The following is a 15281-nucleotide window of genomic DNA, read 5'->3' on the forward strand; positions in this document are numbered from 1 at the left end:
AATCTTTTGAAATACCTCCTTACCTCAAAAGAGTCAGGAAAATATGTTTTAATCTTATTTTCACTTAAAGGCACCCTTTAACGTTTCCTTACCTTAACATAACGTTTCCAAAATCATCCATAACCTCATAACATAATTTTGCCATTGTCTGAACGTCCCTCTATAGGCGATTATCGACCTTTCTGTGACCTTTCAATTTTCTGTGTTCTGGTAGGAACACTTAGTCTGAGCTGTGCACCGCTGTAGGCCTACATCTTTCTATACATCCTGACGTTCCTGTCTGTCAGGTCACATACATGTATATATGCTAGGCAGACTATGACAACTAGCTATGACTATATATACGTAGCTATAGCATAGTAAAAAAGCAGTCATTTGTACAAAATCAGTTGCATGGATGTACTAACTAAAGCATTGCTATTTGTTCAAGATGGGAAGAAGCTGCTTTAATGATGTGCACAAGTGATGATGTGAAGATGATATGAAGCTTGAAAAAAAAAAACTTTTTTGAGAATTACAATTCTGATCTGAGAAATGCGCCAAAGAAAAACTGTAACAGTAGCATATTGATCATTATAGAGGTGTATGAGCAGTATTTGTACCATGGTTCTTGAATTTCCCCTTGGAAATTCAAATAAAGTATCTATCTATTTATATCTATCTACCATGGCTTTCCATCCCAATGTATTGTGTTTGTGTGTGTGTGTGTGAATTGACCGAAACATCAAGGAAACATCAAGAAAAATGCCTACTTGTATTATTTTTTTGCGTATATACACACTGGACTTGTCAATATATGGCAGGCCAATGAATCTCTGGCCACTTGCTATGTCTTCTACCCATTCTGTTATCAGCTCAGGATCAGGCAGACAATCACCATTAGCTAAGACTAATTTATTAAGGTACGGTTCGTAGTCCTGCATGGGATGACAATGATATGTGCAGCTCAACATGCCGGTCTATTAGCTGCACCATTTTTCTGATCCCATGCTGCGCGCGCACCAAACCTAGGCTCTGGATGATTACAAACATTGAAGGGGTCTAGGCTTTGAAGGGTTCTATAGGCAGTAAGGCTTTGAAGGGTTCTACCAAGGAACCTTCTCCAGTGAAGTTTCATGGGATCTAGGTTGAACAAAATGTCAACCACCACAATACTATAAGTGTGTGTGTGTGTAATGTGGCTGAGGTCGAGAGTGAGTCAAGCGTCCCTGGTCTCAGAGATGACCTATAGGTGATTCATCACCTCATTCTGTTTACCTGCGTTCCATATGTGTGTGTAAACCCACGCACCCACGTACGCACGCACGCACACACACACACACACACACACACACATAGAAAATAAGTGAACAGAAAGTAATGTCATAAATCTGAGACAGCGGACGCTTAACTCACTCTCGATCTCAGGCACATTACAAGGCAGAGACATACAGGGATCGGGCAGGTGATTTCACTCTAGGAAATTATTTCTTATATGACCCAATAGTAATTTATGTGACCAAGTTACATAGTAGCCTAAAGACTAAAATGTAGATTTTTGATTAAAATGAGATAAGTTGATCTGCAGGCAAAGAATGTGTACAACACAAGTTTATGTGCTTCATCATGTCACCGTGGCAACATACTTGCCTCAAATAGATTTTTCCAGAAGATTCCAGAAAAAAAAAACAAGTGGTCTTGTGTCTCCACTTGCCCAGCAGGGGGTAAAGGGCACCTTTTGAGCACAAAAAACCATTAGTAGTATTATGATATATTAATATATGAAATAATTAATTCCCCAACATATCCACCATCATGACAAACAACAACAATCACAAACATGTTACATCCTATTACAGCCTATTGATACATTCAATACAACAACTGATAAATAGCCTGGCTAACGCCAAACCTCATCTCATTGAGATGGGGTCTGGGAACTACATGTACATTTTCTTGTATTTGAAACGTGGTTTACGAATGCCCAGAGCCGTTTATTGGGCGATACGAATGTCTATCAAATGCATCTGTACCAAAGATTCTCGAACAGAGCTCAGCTGCCTAGCAGCGTGAATAAAATTGTGCGCAAGGCAGCATGGGAAAACCCAGGCTAACTGATAAACTGAAAATAGCAAAACAATAGTGATGCCTCTTTAAAGTAATGTATTGTAATGCAATAGTCTGTTTGATAGGCTCATGTTTAACTGAACACACAGGTGTGCACAGTAGCAAAGCAGAAGTCCCTCTGTACTTGTCAATGAAAAGATCACTCCAGTTTCGAGTTCCATTTGGTTAGATTAGCTGGAATTATGCATAGGCCCATGTGTGAACCTAAATCCAAGTTTGAGCTCATTATGTCTTGACAAATCACAGGATCTGACAATATTGAAGGTTTTGTCGGATTTGAGAAAACCTCAAACATGTTACAGGCTTAAGGAATCAAGACCAACAGCAGGAACATTTGTATCTTAATCTCGAATGTTGGTAAAGCCCTCCTTACACTGACAGACTTTGGAAAGATTTGCAAAGATTTGGAAAAGATTTTTGAAAGACTACAGTCTCAGACCCTCTCACATTTAAAGACAAGTAGTAGAGTTTTAAGTCACAGACTATGATTTTGCAATGACTAGGGATCTTGCAGGGTCACTAATTACAAGACTGCAACTAGATTCCTTTAAAGTATTACCCATCGTGCAATAGATAAACAGGAACTGAAAGATAGCCTACTAAACTCAAAGTCATATTTTCGTGTTTCTGCAGCATTGTTTCATGCGTGACATCCCTAACCGATATAGAGTTGTTCTGTCACATGGAAGAGCCGACTAAATATGTATAAGAAATGACAAATGGGACATTCTACGAAAACGAGCCATTTTATGTCCCTCAAATAAAAGTGTCTTGCAAAGCTGAATTAACAATATTTTTTTCATAATTATTTTATATTTTAGGAAATATAATAATGGTAAAAATAAATTATTTACTTTTTAAGAATTCATCATTTTTTAAAAATGATTTTAAGCACTTTTCGTATTAGGAATATTGCAAAAGCTGTAAAAATGGCTAGTATCACTGGCTATTTAGGATAAAAAAAAGTCAAATTATCATAAAAATAAATACATGTACAAAAAGCCTCAAGTGTTTGTTCATGGATCATTAACCAATTGTATTTGGAATGTTTTTAAAATTATGAAAAAATCAACATTTAACATTTGTCCCCATGTTGTCGTCAACCCTGTTACTTTTAGATAAAAACCCCCGTTTGGAGAAAATGAACTGTGCCAAAAGTTACATCATTTTCAGGAAGTGATATCCCCTGCCTTCCAGGAAGTTAATGGTGAAAAGACCAGAAAAGTGTTGTTCTCTTTTAATGACTTTTATTACGGTTTTGCTCTGTCTGACAGAAGGGGACAAGCTAGTTTTGGCAACCCTGTTACCACAAAATCATGGATTAAAAAATAATTTGATTGAAAATTTAAATGTAAATATTTAACAGCATTTTAACCTCTCTTGAATGCACACCATGTGGTGTCATGGTGTCCACCAAATGGCTAGTAATGGCATACAGTCATAGCTGATTATTAGATATCATGGTGCATTCAGGGCACTTCGGAATGACAAGGACCGCCCCCATGGCTACTTTGTTTTTCCGACAGCAAGTGTTCATGTGCTTTGCCGTCGGAATGTGTGACAAACACGGATGCCACAACAAAGGTTAAAACATACACTCACTAATCCTAAACAAACAACTGTATTTGCTTAAAATATAGTGTTAGACGCTCGTGAAAGAAAGATATGCAGCTTTCAAGTGACGAAAACGGCAAATTCCCAAGTTCACATTAAAACTGTTGGACATGAAAGGCCACATGGACTACAAACGAACTACAACGTGACGACTAAAGTGATGACGAGCCCCTAACTGGGCAACTCTGTTAGCAAAATCTAGCCCCAGTTTCCGACCTTTGACTCACACATTACGTGACGTGAATGACGCAGAATGATGATGTTTTCACTCGGAGAAAGGTTTTTCCGAAGCCCATGAACGCTAGGTAACAATATTTCATCAACCCTGTTACTGTCAATCCTAAAATCTAATAATTAATGTGTTCAATACCAGAATTATTTATGCAACACATAATTATTTGTATAATATTCATGAATAGTTACAAGAGCACTCATTATTTTATAATAATATTTTTTTTTTTTGGTAACAGGGTTGATATAGCACACATAGCCTACCTCCATTGACTATTTGTTAAAGTAAGTAAGTAAGTAAATAGGATAAGATAAGATAAGATAAGATCGCATATTTTTTCTGTAAGGTAAGAATCTACTTCATCCAAATAGGTGCTTCAAGATTTTAAAAACAGTACTTTGAAAATTAGATATTTTGAATGCAAAATGGCACGTTTTCGTAGCATGACCCAAATATTATAAGAATAACAAATAATCATATAGGCTACAGCTGTCGCCTACTTTGCCCCTTCCTGTTTCGTGTTGGAGAGAGGTCACTATTGGTTTTATAGTTCACGTCACTATTTGCATGAGCCACGACTAGAAAGACTTGCGATAATATCAAACATGTTTGATATTGTCGGCAAAAGGACTGACTCCGACTGACTTAAAACCGCTAAGATTGGCACCTTACACTTAACGATCTAGTTGACGGGAGCGCGCCGCGATTCCAGTAGCTACAACTCCCATGATTTCTGTCCGACTTTGGAAATTTAGTCGCCGACTGTGAAAACAGACCAAAATCGTACAATGTAATAGGGGTGTGACTTTCGAAACCGACGTCTCGAATCAGTGTCGAGGCTTCCAAGCACAAGTGTTTCGAAACACTGCTTCGAAACGTGGTTCAAAACAGCCATGTCATGTGACCACTGCTTCGAAACATCGTTCAAAATCCCCATGTCATGTGACCAAAATTAAGTGAACCTTCGGTGCATTTCACCAGTGTCGGCAGGTGTGCCCGCGCGTTCAATTAACAGTGTAGCTTAACCATGATGGTGTAGTGGTTAGTGAGGGTGTTTTTTGCACCGTAGCCCAGGCTGCTCAAATGTGGTTCGATCCCCGTTTGATTTGTAAGGTATTATTTCAGATCGTATCTGTTTATGTTTTCTTACTTCACCATTAACCACACAGTTTCAACTAAACTCTCAGAATGGTCAAAAATCGAGAGTTTTTATAAGAAGAAAGTGATTTAGAGAACACATAGTGGCAGCAATAAGACTCCCTTTATTGTGACTTCATGTGGTCTCTCATCCAGTAATTGACCAAGGGCATGCTGCTTAGCTTTTGACAAAGACTGAACACAGGTAACACAGCGAGCCATGAACTTTAAAGACTGCATCTCTAATACGAAGCATTTGACAGATATGTTTCACCCTAAACAGCTCTGAGGTGTCGGAATTGTTTCAAAGCTTCGGAACAATTCGGCACAATTGCTTCGAACGTTTCAGTGTTTCATAAAGCCTCGCTTTGCCCATCCCTACAATGTAAGGCCGCCATTAATGGCAGTAAGAAAGGTAGTTCTTTTGAATATTACAGGTTTTGAACTTCCATTTTGCTATGCCTGGCCTGCAGCTGATACAACTCAGAGGGGGAAATATTCTACTGGGGAATGGCTCCCATGAGGGCTGGCACACTGGCAAAAATAATAGGCCTCACCTGGTCAAGTTCAATTTTAACTTGTTGCAGTACAGCTGAGAAGCCCCTGATTGATTAGCTCATAATACAAAGGACTGCATTTCATGTAATTGGCAGCAGGTGTCACCAGTGACCATTTTCTTTACAAAAACACGCCTCCATGGTTTAAAAAAAAAAAAAAATCTTTTCAGTAGAAGATTTCGATTAGAAATAGGCTACTGGCTGATTAATTGTTACCCCACTCTTAGGAAAGAATCTGTTTGTGTTCTAAAAATGTTATTTGGACTGCCATTACTGATTCTTTTATACACAAATTACAGAGTGGAGAGTTCGCCTGTGATCTTCAGTGCGTTTGATGAGGATGGACCTGAAGAGGCTTGGGAAAAGCTGGAGGCGCTCATAAAGACTTCATCTGAGGGAGACTGGCATTCTGAAGTGTCTATCGTTTCTAGCCTGTCTGAGACCAAAGAAATGAGTCCATGGCTCTCACAAAAATTGCAACAGGTTGTATGGGCCCCTCAAAAATGCAAAAAATTGCTCCATTGGTGTCTGAACAGCAGGTTCCAGTGGTCCCTGTGCAATCTCAACAGCAGGTTCCAGTGGTCCCTGTGCTACCTCAACAGCAGGTTCCAGTGGTCCCTGTGCAACCTCAACAGCAGGTTCCAGTGGTCCCTATGCTACCTCAACAGCAGGTTCCAGTGGTCCCTGTGCTACCTCAACAGCAGGTTCCAGTGGTCCCTGTGCTACCTCAACAGCAGGTTCCAGTGGTCCCTGTGCTACCTCAACAGCAGGTTCCAGTGGTCCCTGTGCTACCTCAACAGCAGGTTCCAGTGGTCCCTGTGCTACCTCAACAGCAGGTTCCAGTGGTCCCTGTGCTACCTCAACAGCAGGTTCCAGTGGTCCCAGGTACCTCAGCAGGTTCCAGTGGTCCCTGTGCTACCTCAACAGCAGGTTCCAGTGGTCCCTGTGCTACCTCAACAGCAGGTTCCAGTGGTCCCTGTGCTACCTCAACAGCAGGTTCCAGTGGTCCCAAAACCACTCGACCTCCCTGAGTTCAACGTGGTCATGTCCCCCATCGGCAGCGGCGTGTTCAAACCGGAGGTGGGCACCAGAGCTCTACCTGAACCGGTGAAGCAAATATTCCTGCCCCCGGCGGCCACAACTGCCCCACCTCCCCAGTATGGCAACGTGGATGCTCTTTGCCACTTGGACCGCATGTACGTGAGGATCAAGAAGGAGCTCTTCAGCAAGCCGGGGGACGCCTGGCAGTACCTGAAGATTGGGACATGTGAAGTTAACCAGGCCACTGCTGACCACTACTACTTCCTCTACTACTTGAAGGGCTGTGGCTTAAAATATGAGGTACAAGTTTGATTTGCCTTTCCATTTTGTGTATTAATGTAGCACAACTAGTACATACAATTGCAACAATCTGGTTTCACCTAATCAAGGAGGCTATTGACCAGTGTGGTCAAGTATACACAGCTGTGGGGGGTGGGGGGCATGCTGGGGTTGGACTGTGGAGGTTGGAGAGACTAGATTGAAAACCACTGCAATAGGGCACTGACGGCTAATTCAGACCATGTTCTGTGCCACTACAGGAGAAGGAGGACTACTCAACGTTTTCCAACACGCTCACCTACAACCCTCCTTCCACGGGGCCAATCCTCAGAGAACTGCCGTTTTCTGTCAACGTGCTTTGCAAATACTACAAGTGGGTATTTATTGTTTGCACTTAAATGTGTATATTGTGTGTATCAAGGTTTATGTGGCTTTCAAACACATCTGTATGTGAATTGCTTGCAGACACTTCTATGCCTATGCGCACGGTTATCATCCAGAGCTTAGAGCGGGCACTGTGTTTGCTCCGCTGTTCCCGTATTCCCAGTTCACCCTCAGACCATATGATGGTAGGTTTACTTGCAGACAAGGTTTTATAATAACGTTGTTTTCCGATGTGGTTAAAGGAGAATTCAGGCTACACTCTGGGGGCATGTTCATGAGCCCCCACGTTCATGCCCCCAGAGTGTAGCACTGTAGCTGCCAGCACTGTAGCTGCTGGTTGCAGCAACTTGAGCTAGGTAGAACCGATTTGTTTTTTGACAATCAGTGACAACACAGATCTATGTGAAATCAACGGAAGTCTCATTTAAAGACTAGACTTGACCATTTTAATTAACTTTACACATTTGAAAGTGTTCATGTTTAACCCACAATCAGAATCCTGGTGGTGCATTATTGGAAAACAGGATGGCTGATTCGGCAACATGCTCAAATTGATATTCTCTCTGTGGTCAAACTTGATTCCTTGCTGTTAATCTGTGCTTTCTCATTTGTAGATAAATGGGAGCCGCTCAAGCCTTGTCACCGCTTTACCATTGGCAAGCCGATGTATTTTGAGGCCAAAGTGCCACCAACCAACGGTGCCGTGCGGACCTACATCAACCAGTGCTTTATCACTCCCACCAGTGATCCCAACGCCAACCCCAGATATACTGTGATTGACAACAATGGGTATGACCATCAGAACTCGCCCATCCATTATTGCCCACAATAAGATTCTCCTTGCTGCCTTGAAATGTATCTTTCATGTCCTGTTTACTTGGCCTTTTGCCTTCCTGTACAGATGCATGGTGGACAGCAAGGCAAGTACAAGCTCCAAATTCATTCCACATGCCGATAAGACCGCTTTAAGATTCTCTATCGGGGCATTTGTCTTCAGGGACTCTGCTGCGCTGCCTACAGGAGGAAGGGTAAGATTCTGAAAATTGTAGCCTACGGGCTTGGGTTTGTTCATCTGTGTTCATATCTGTATAGCTATAATGTTGTGCCTTGTGATGCCAGGCTCTCTACCTGCATTGTGAAATCATTAAAGGACCAGTGACCCCCAGCCCTAGTCTGAAGTCCTGCACCTATTGCAATAAAAAGTAAGGCTAATCACCATCTCCAGTATTCACTTGCTGAATTTCCAAACTAACAAAGGTGTCCAATAACATGGGGGTAAACGGAAGTATACAATGAGTTCATGGACGTTCTCTAAGCATTTTATTTCCCCCATTTCTTTTGCCTTTCTTCCCTTTTCCCTCCTTTCTTTCGATCTCGTTCTCTGACAGGTGGACGGAGCTCTATGATAATACGACCTCTGTGTGCTCCTGCTGTGAGGCCACATGTCCCTCTGCTGTGCCGGCAGGTGAGTGGGACGCCTGTACTGTTGCTATGGGGACGTCCTCTGAGGACGGAGCTCTACCCATTACCGCTTCACATTTGTTTCTCAGGCGGTCATTCTGAAAGTTAAGGTCATGGAGTTAGTTTGCTACTTGTGTGTTTTTACACTAGTGTAGTGGGTCCATACTCCTACTAGTAGAGTTCAGTACGCCATCTCAGAACTGCATGAAGTTAACGGCTATTTCTAAACCAGTCTGGGTCTCTGCTCTTTGAGGCCTAGCCTACCTGGTTCTTCAGGGGGACTAAGTATAGAGTGAGAAATGGAGGCTAGAAGTACCTGGACATGCAGTCAGAATAGGTTGAAGGGGAAGTTTGTAAGCTGTGGGTTTCAACATGCTTCTAATAGTCCGTCATGGTTTGCAAAATCTGGCCTGCTGAGACCAAGATTGAAATTGTTTTGGCCTGAGCTAATATTAGCATCTGTTTTTGTGTTCCCCAGACTCCAGGAAAATGGTCTCTAGTGACCCGTGGAAGTTGGCTATGGCATCTGAAGCGCGGCTTGAGAAGGCGGCGGCTGTTCCGGACCTCATAGAGGCAGACGACTTGGTCGATGGATTTGAAAAGTACTGGGGCAGTTAATATCCTGAAGCACCAACTTGTGGAAGTTGAAATAAAATCTGTTTTTACATTAATATTTTTGTCTGTATATTTTGTCTCCATTTGTCTTGCATAAATAACCAGCCCACCCAGCTGTAGTGACCGTGTGCCTCCCATACCAATTCTGCCCCCTCAGTTCTGTTATCCTCTTGCAAGCCCACTGTACATACGGTGTCATTGTGTTTACTCCATGATGCCAATGGAGGTTTCTTTGACCAGGACAAAGTTTGAACGACACAATTATTTCCATTAGAAATCTAAATTTTTATTTCTTACTCCAATCATAAAGCCTAGAAATCTACTCACCCTAGCAACTCTCCGTTGGCTTGCGAGCTGGAAAAATTCAACTTCGATAGGGCCAATCACATTGTGTATAGAGACGTTAGGCGGGCTTAACATGATTGATGGCAGATCGCGTTGCAACGGTTTGGCTACTAATTCCCTGCTACTACAAAACAAAGATGGGTGTTGGCAAACAGCTTTTTTTAGTTGGCAAAAGTTTGAACTAGCCAACTAGCTCCGCTGGTGGTAAAACGCATGGGACTCATAGCGCTGTCCTATTGCGTGCAGAGGTAGTTTGAAAGACAACCGATTATCCCGCCCCTCGGACTGCGCACTGCCAACGGTGAGTGCCCAGACCCTACATTTTAATGTGGGTCTGGCTCATCAAACTACAAATCATACTCTTCATTTCTAGGTGGCCCCCACCACACATGCATGCACATGCAAACACACTAAGTTTATGCATGCTTTGCAAGAAATGCAAAACAGATAAGTGCAATAATTTAGTTAGATCATCCATTTTTGATTGGAGCATTCCTCTTGATTATGGCTATTAATGCTGTGAACAATAAATGCAACAGTATAATTTAACATCAACCTTTATTTTAAAATATGTACAGCTGAATACAATCAGCTTTATCCCCATTGTAATAGTGGTTCTGAGGTTTTTGTTTTTGAATCATTGCATCTATTAATAAAATAAAGCCTTCAATTTGATGTCAGTTTAAAAATGACTTTTATTAAATGACAATCACAAATTCAGTGGATGTCAATATGGGTTTTTATAATGTACCTTGTTTCAATGTTCACTTTGGTTTTAATAAGGGCAGGGTTTTCTGCTGGTTTCACAAAGGCCACATCCAATTCTTCCTTGTCCTTGTCTAGCCATGACATTTCTACCTGTTTTTTATTCAAATGTTAAGGCACATCAATAAAGGATGAATGAACCGGTTACCATTTTTAAAGTAGATTTTACAACTGGGTATGGTATTTTGTTTGGAACTAGAAATACTGTTTTTAGAGTGATGCCAAGCTTACATACACTGATACATTAATCTTCTCACTCATGTAAATATGACACTGTAGAGATGTATTGACACTGAAGTTGGAGCCTGACTTGTCAACCCAACATTGGGCTTAACATGCACAGTTCACAATTTGGCCAGTCTTTGTCTAAATCACTTTTTATGAGCTGGAATCCACCTTCTTTGGAACGTTCATATACTCCTGTATCAGCACGGGCATATTCCTCAGCATTTCCTCAAAGTGCTGCACAGTTCTGGTGTACAGCCGTCCCTGACTCAAGAGCGGCTGTAAAACATTAATGGGCTTTGACTGACACACGTTTGCGGGAAGCCCGAGCTCTGGTGGGACCAGTGGGTTGCCGACGAGAGCGTGACTCAGCCATCTCTTCTGCAGGCGGCTCTTGAGGAGGTCCAGCGCGTCCCGCAGTCGGCCGGCCAGGTGCTCCGGGCCCCATTCCGACGGCGCCTTGTCCAGCAGCAGGTGCAGCAGGGCCGTCTTGAGGTGGTGGCTGGAGAGGCCGCTCTCGCCGGTGAGCCCGGCTTGTTTCTTGTTGAGGAAGGACAGGATCCGCAGGCAGTGGAGGTGGCAGGCGTTGGGCGGGAGGCGCCGGCCGAGGTGCCTGAGGAGGCTTTTCTCGTAGCGGGCGAACGACAGCGGCCACTGCTGGGCCTCCACCGGTGTGCCGTCCTTCCTCTTCGGTGCGACGTAGGAGACCAGACACACGTCCGTGTCGTCGAACTTCACACAGCACAGGGGTGCGTCTATGGCATCTGCGACCTCACCCTTTTTCTCTTCCTTTTTCTCATGGGTATGAAGAAGGCACAGCATATCGTTGTCTTCGAGCCGGTCTGACCGCATGGGCATCCATTGGCAGTGCCTCGTCCACCTTCACGCACCTTCACCCTCCCGTATCCCGAGCGCACCTCGGACTTGCCGTGTCCGTCCTGGTCAGTCGACAGCTGGGCTTCGAAGCTGTACGGCTCGCGGGGGGAGACGGGCACCCAGAGGTCACAGGTCAAGGTCCTCCCCGTGCACCAGGCCTCGTAGAGGCTGCCCACCTCGATGAAGTCGTCCACCTCCATGTCGGCTCGGTCGCCCGACGTCTCCCGGATGGCGGCCAGGAGGTCGTCCACAAAGCCTTCCACGAACTCGCGCACCCGCTGGCTCTCGTGGGGGGGCACGTGGACGTAGTGGTCATAGAAGCCCGTCAGAGTCTCCCGATCTGGGACGGGGCGGGCGGCCTGGAGATCATGGTTTTTTGGCGCTTGGGGCATTTCCTGGTCCCGTGAGTTGCCTCTCAGGCAACTGTAGAGGAAGGCGATGACGGAGAATACGTTGAGATACCACATGTAATTAGTGCTATCAGTGGAGGTTTGACTTTGTCTAGGTTTTGCCTGTGACCCTATCCCCACATCGCTATCTAGTTGCTTCTCTGTACGTCCAGGGTCACTAAGGTCAAACTGAGATGGTTGCTTCTCTGTTTCTGACCATTTGTCACCACTACGAGAAATGGACCTTGGTCATCAGATGCTTTCGAGTTCACGTCAGGGTCACTAAGATCAGAGTGAGACAGGTGTGCCTCTTCCTCTGCCTCATGGCTCACCTCATTTTCAGACAGAATGGCTTCAGGCACGTCTACCCCACCCTCTGCCAGTGTTCTATTCTTTGACCCTGGTTCTGGTTCTATTCTTGACTCTGGTTCTGGTTCTTCAGGGGCATGATGTTGATGTGCTGTGACAACTTCCTGCTGTGGGGAGTGCTCCTCGCTGACACCTGACGGCTCTTCATTCTCTGACTGTACTGCGTCTTCTGTGTCGGGATATTCCTTGGGGGGTGGCTCAGGTGTCTTCATCTCTGTCTCGTCCTCCGTGAAACGGTTCTCTTTCAGCGACGACTCGCCCACCTGCAGCTCAGGCTGGTGTGGCTCCGAACTCTTGATCTGCCCCAAATCCTGGTCCCCTGCTTGCAGGACGGAGTGACTCTCCCGGTGGTCCTTCGATGTCGTGGCCTTGGTTACCGTCTCTGTTTCTGGCACCAGGTTGGCGACTTCCTGTTCCAACTGCCCCTCGCGCAACCTCATGCTGGTGATGATGATGTCATCATCGTGCTCAGGAACATTGGTGTGATCCTTCTGCAAGATCAAGCCTGCCACCAGCACCAACAGACGCAAATGCATCCTTGTGGGATATTCTACAAATACAGAGGAACAGAGTAATGGTGATAGCAGGGTTATTATAGTTACCGGTTGGTTGCTATACAACTTTCTCCCATTCAGTTTGAATTCTTGAGAAACACTGGCCTACTAACTAAAACAAAATAAAAATTAAACTGAAACAAGAGCATTCTGCAAAACTTAAACTAAACTCAAACTTTTGCACTTGTAAAATTAACTGAAACTAAACTTTTAAACTAATTAAAAACCAAACTGAAATACTAAATAAGAATGAAAAACAATGAAAAGCTAAAAGCTAATAACTCTGCTGTCTAGCAGGTCAAGTCATTTACCAGACACTATTACTGTCCACTGTTTGAATACCCAATCAGGATAATTATACGATCGGGATGATTATAAACATTTCACTGAGACACTGAAGTGAGACAGCTGTAGCCTACTGTCTATGCAGTGTGGTGCATTCAAGAGGAATAGTGGTTTGACTGCAATAGGCAAGCTACAGTCCCAAATGAATTGTATTCTGTCAGACAATTATTGTTCAAATGTCAACCAACATGGAAACCCTGGTTAAAAGCAGCCATGTTTAATAAGGTCTGTGGACTGTGTTGCAATAAAACAGGAGAGATATTTGATAATCTTGCCTTTGCAATATCTAACTGTGTTGAAATTGAGGGTGGAGAAAATAAGTTGCATCACCTCGAATGGCCTTTAAAGACAGATACACAGTTTATACACAATTAGAACAGTCAGTGTGGGAGATTCACTTCATTCATTTCACCACTCAAACTCAGGCCCTAGTTCCTGGTTGCAGAGAATTCAAACTAATGTAACTTCCTGCCTTAAAACTACCTTTTTCTTCTTCGAAGGTATATGAAAACAGTACTCACCCAATGCAGCTGTTTTAGACCTCAGCAAAAATCCATATTCCACACTGCAGACAGATGAAAGTAAATAGAAAAGAGTGAAAGGTAGTCGCTTGTGCACGGACACACACCGTTAGCTCTCTGTCTTCCTGTAAAGGATGCAGGTCGTCACTATCAGGCTCGTGTGACAACACACTTCCTGCATGCAGACGAGTGGTTCTTTTTTTTGGGGGCCCAGAGGAAGCCACAGGCAGGCCTGGTGTCACTGCTGCAGAGTGGGTGTAACACTTTTTACTGTACATCTGGCGTGAGCGTAGGGGGGTCATGGGTGACATGAACATGGTGCAACTGATTTGTTTCTCATTCCTAAATAGACAGTTAAGACTTTCACTAAACTCACACTTGTGGATAGACTTTGAAAACTAGGGCCGGGTAGGTTGGCGGTGACAGATATGGAGTTTTTAAGAGCCGGGTGGGAGCTGATCGGTGGAAACTCTGTTGCAGGAAGCTTTGTTGTTAGAATCTTTTTTGTGGTGATGACAACTGGCTTCTCTGGTGGTTGGCACGGCACACTGCTCCTCTCTCTCTCTCTCTCTCTCTCTCTCTCTCTGTGTTTGTCTCTCTTTCTTTTTCTCTCTCTCCATGTCTCTCGCTCTCTCTCTCCCACACTGATGACAGGTGCAGAGCTGGGGCCAGTGAGAGTGCTGGCATCGCACCATCCTGTCAAACAATGGAGAGGCCTAGCCACAAGGCATGAATATATTCAGTTGTTTTTTTGTTTGATGTCCAAGCCACAGACATATTGTAGACGTGATGCAACACAGTCAGACCAGTGAAAGCCACAACGTCATTTTTGTTTTGTTGTTTGTGCAGTTCTATTCTAATGTCTTTTAGCAAATCAAAAGGGTTGTGTGCATTTTTTTTTACTTTTCAGCACACTTGCAAGTTAAAAGCAAATCATGCTTTAAATATTTCATTTGAATGTGGCATGTGGGTTTGCATAAATTCAGTGACTAAATGCTGTAGCTATGGTTACTGCTGGAATGTAAATAATGCGTTCTTTCTCGTCTCTCCAAACAAGGCAGGAGAGGTATTTTGTAGCTGACAGAGCAAAATAAATCACAGAAAGTAAATATATTCAAATTACTCAAGGATGGATAGAGCATAGAAAGTCAGACCTCATTATTGAAGGTGAAGCTCTCTCTTTCTCTCTCTCTCCCTACCCCTGTGTTGTCTGTGTGTGTGTGTGCATGTCTGTATGCATATTTGTCTGTGTGTGTGTGTGTGTGTGTGTGTGTGTGTGTGTGTGTGTGTGTGTGTGTGTGTATGTGTATGTGTATGTGTATGTGTGTGTGTTTGTCTGTATGTGTGTGTGTATTTGTTTGTTTGTGTGTGTGCATATGTGTGCGCGTGCATTTGTGTGGACAGGGTAGGGCAAGGTAAAAGAATATTCTCTTTTGAAGGCGAGGCTCTGATGTTGCTGATTCATT

General features: G+C 43.7%; 2 protein-coding genes across 9 annotated transcripts; one reads left to right on the forward strand and one right to left on the reverse strand.

Annotated features, from left to right (window-relative positions):
- The first annotated feature begins 5797 nt into the window (after positions 1-5797).
- zp3c (zona pellucida glycoprotein 3c) lies at positions 5798-9482 on the forward strand. 7 transcript variants are annotated; one of them, XM_048248561.1, is made up of 10 exons: positions 5798-6185; positions 6252-6350; positions 6544-6987; positions 7227-7339; positions 7432-7535; positions 7965-8139; positions 8252-8378; positions 8470-8552; positions 8739-8815; positions 9290-9482. In XM_048248561.1, the coding sequence occupies exons 1-10, from the start codon at positions 6105-6107 to the stop codon at positions 9427-9429; spliced, it is 1443 nt and encodes a 480-aa protein (XP_048104518.1). In that variant the 5' UTR covers positions 5798-6104; the 3' UTR covers positions 9430-9482. The 7 variants fall into 7 exon arrangements, with proteins under 7 accessions (XP_048104518.1, XP_048104515.1, XP_048104516.1 ...); XM_048248558.1 differs by having other exon boundaries at positions 6105-6350; XM_048248559.1 differs by having other exon boundaries at positions 6105-6317.
- Positions 9483-11429: 1947 nt separating this feature from the next.
- LOC125297969 (inositol 1,4,5-trisphosphate receptor-interacting protein-like) lies at positions 11430-13956 on the reverse strand. Of its 2 annotated transcripts, none has more exons than XM_048248571.1 (2): positions 13816-13956; positions 11430-12945 (listed from the first exon to the last, which is right to left on the reverse strand). In XM_048248571.1, the coding sequence occupies exon 2, from the start codon at positions 12102-12104 to the stop codon at positions 11517-11519; it is 588 nt and encodes a 195-aa protein (XP_048104528.1). In that variant the 5' UTR covers positions 12105-12945; positions 13816-13956; the 3' UTR covers positions 11430-11516. The 2 variants fall into 2 exon arrangements, with proteins under 2 accessions (XP_048104528.1, XP_048104527.1); XM_048248570.1 differs by having other exon boundaries at positions 12116-12945.
- Positions 13957-15281: the final 1325 nt, after the last annotated feature.

Source organism: Alosa alosa, chromosome 7, assembly GCF_017589495.1.
Source record: "Alosa alosa isolate M-15738 ecotype Scorff River chromosome 7, AALO_Geno_1.1, whole genome shotgun sequence".
NCBI lineage: Eukaryota > Metazoa > Chordata > Actinopteri > Clupeiformes > Clupeidae > Alosa > Alosa alosa.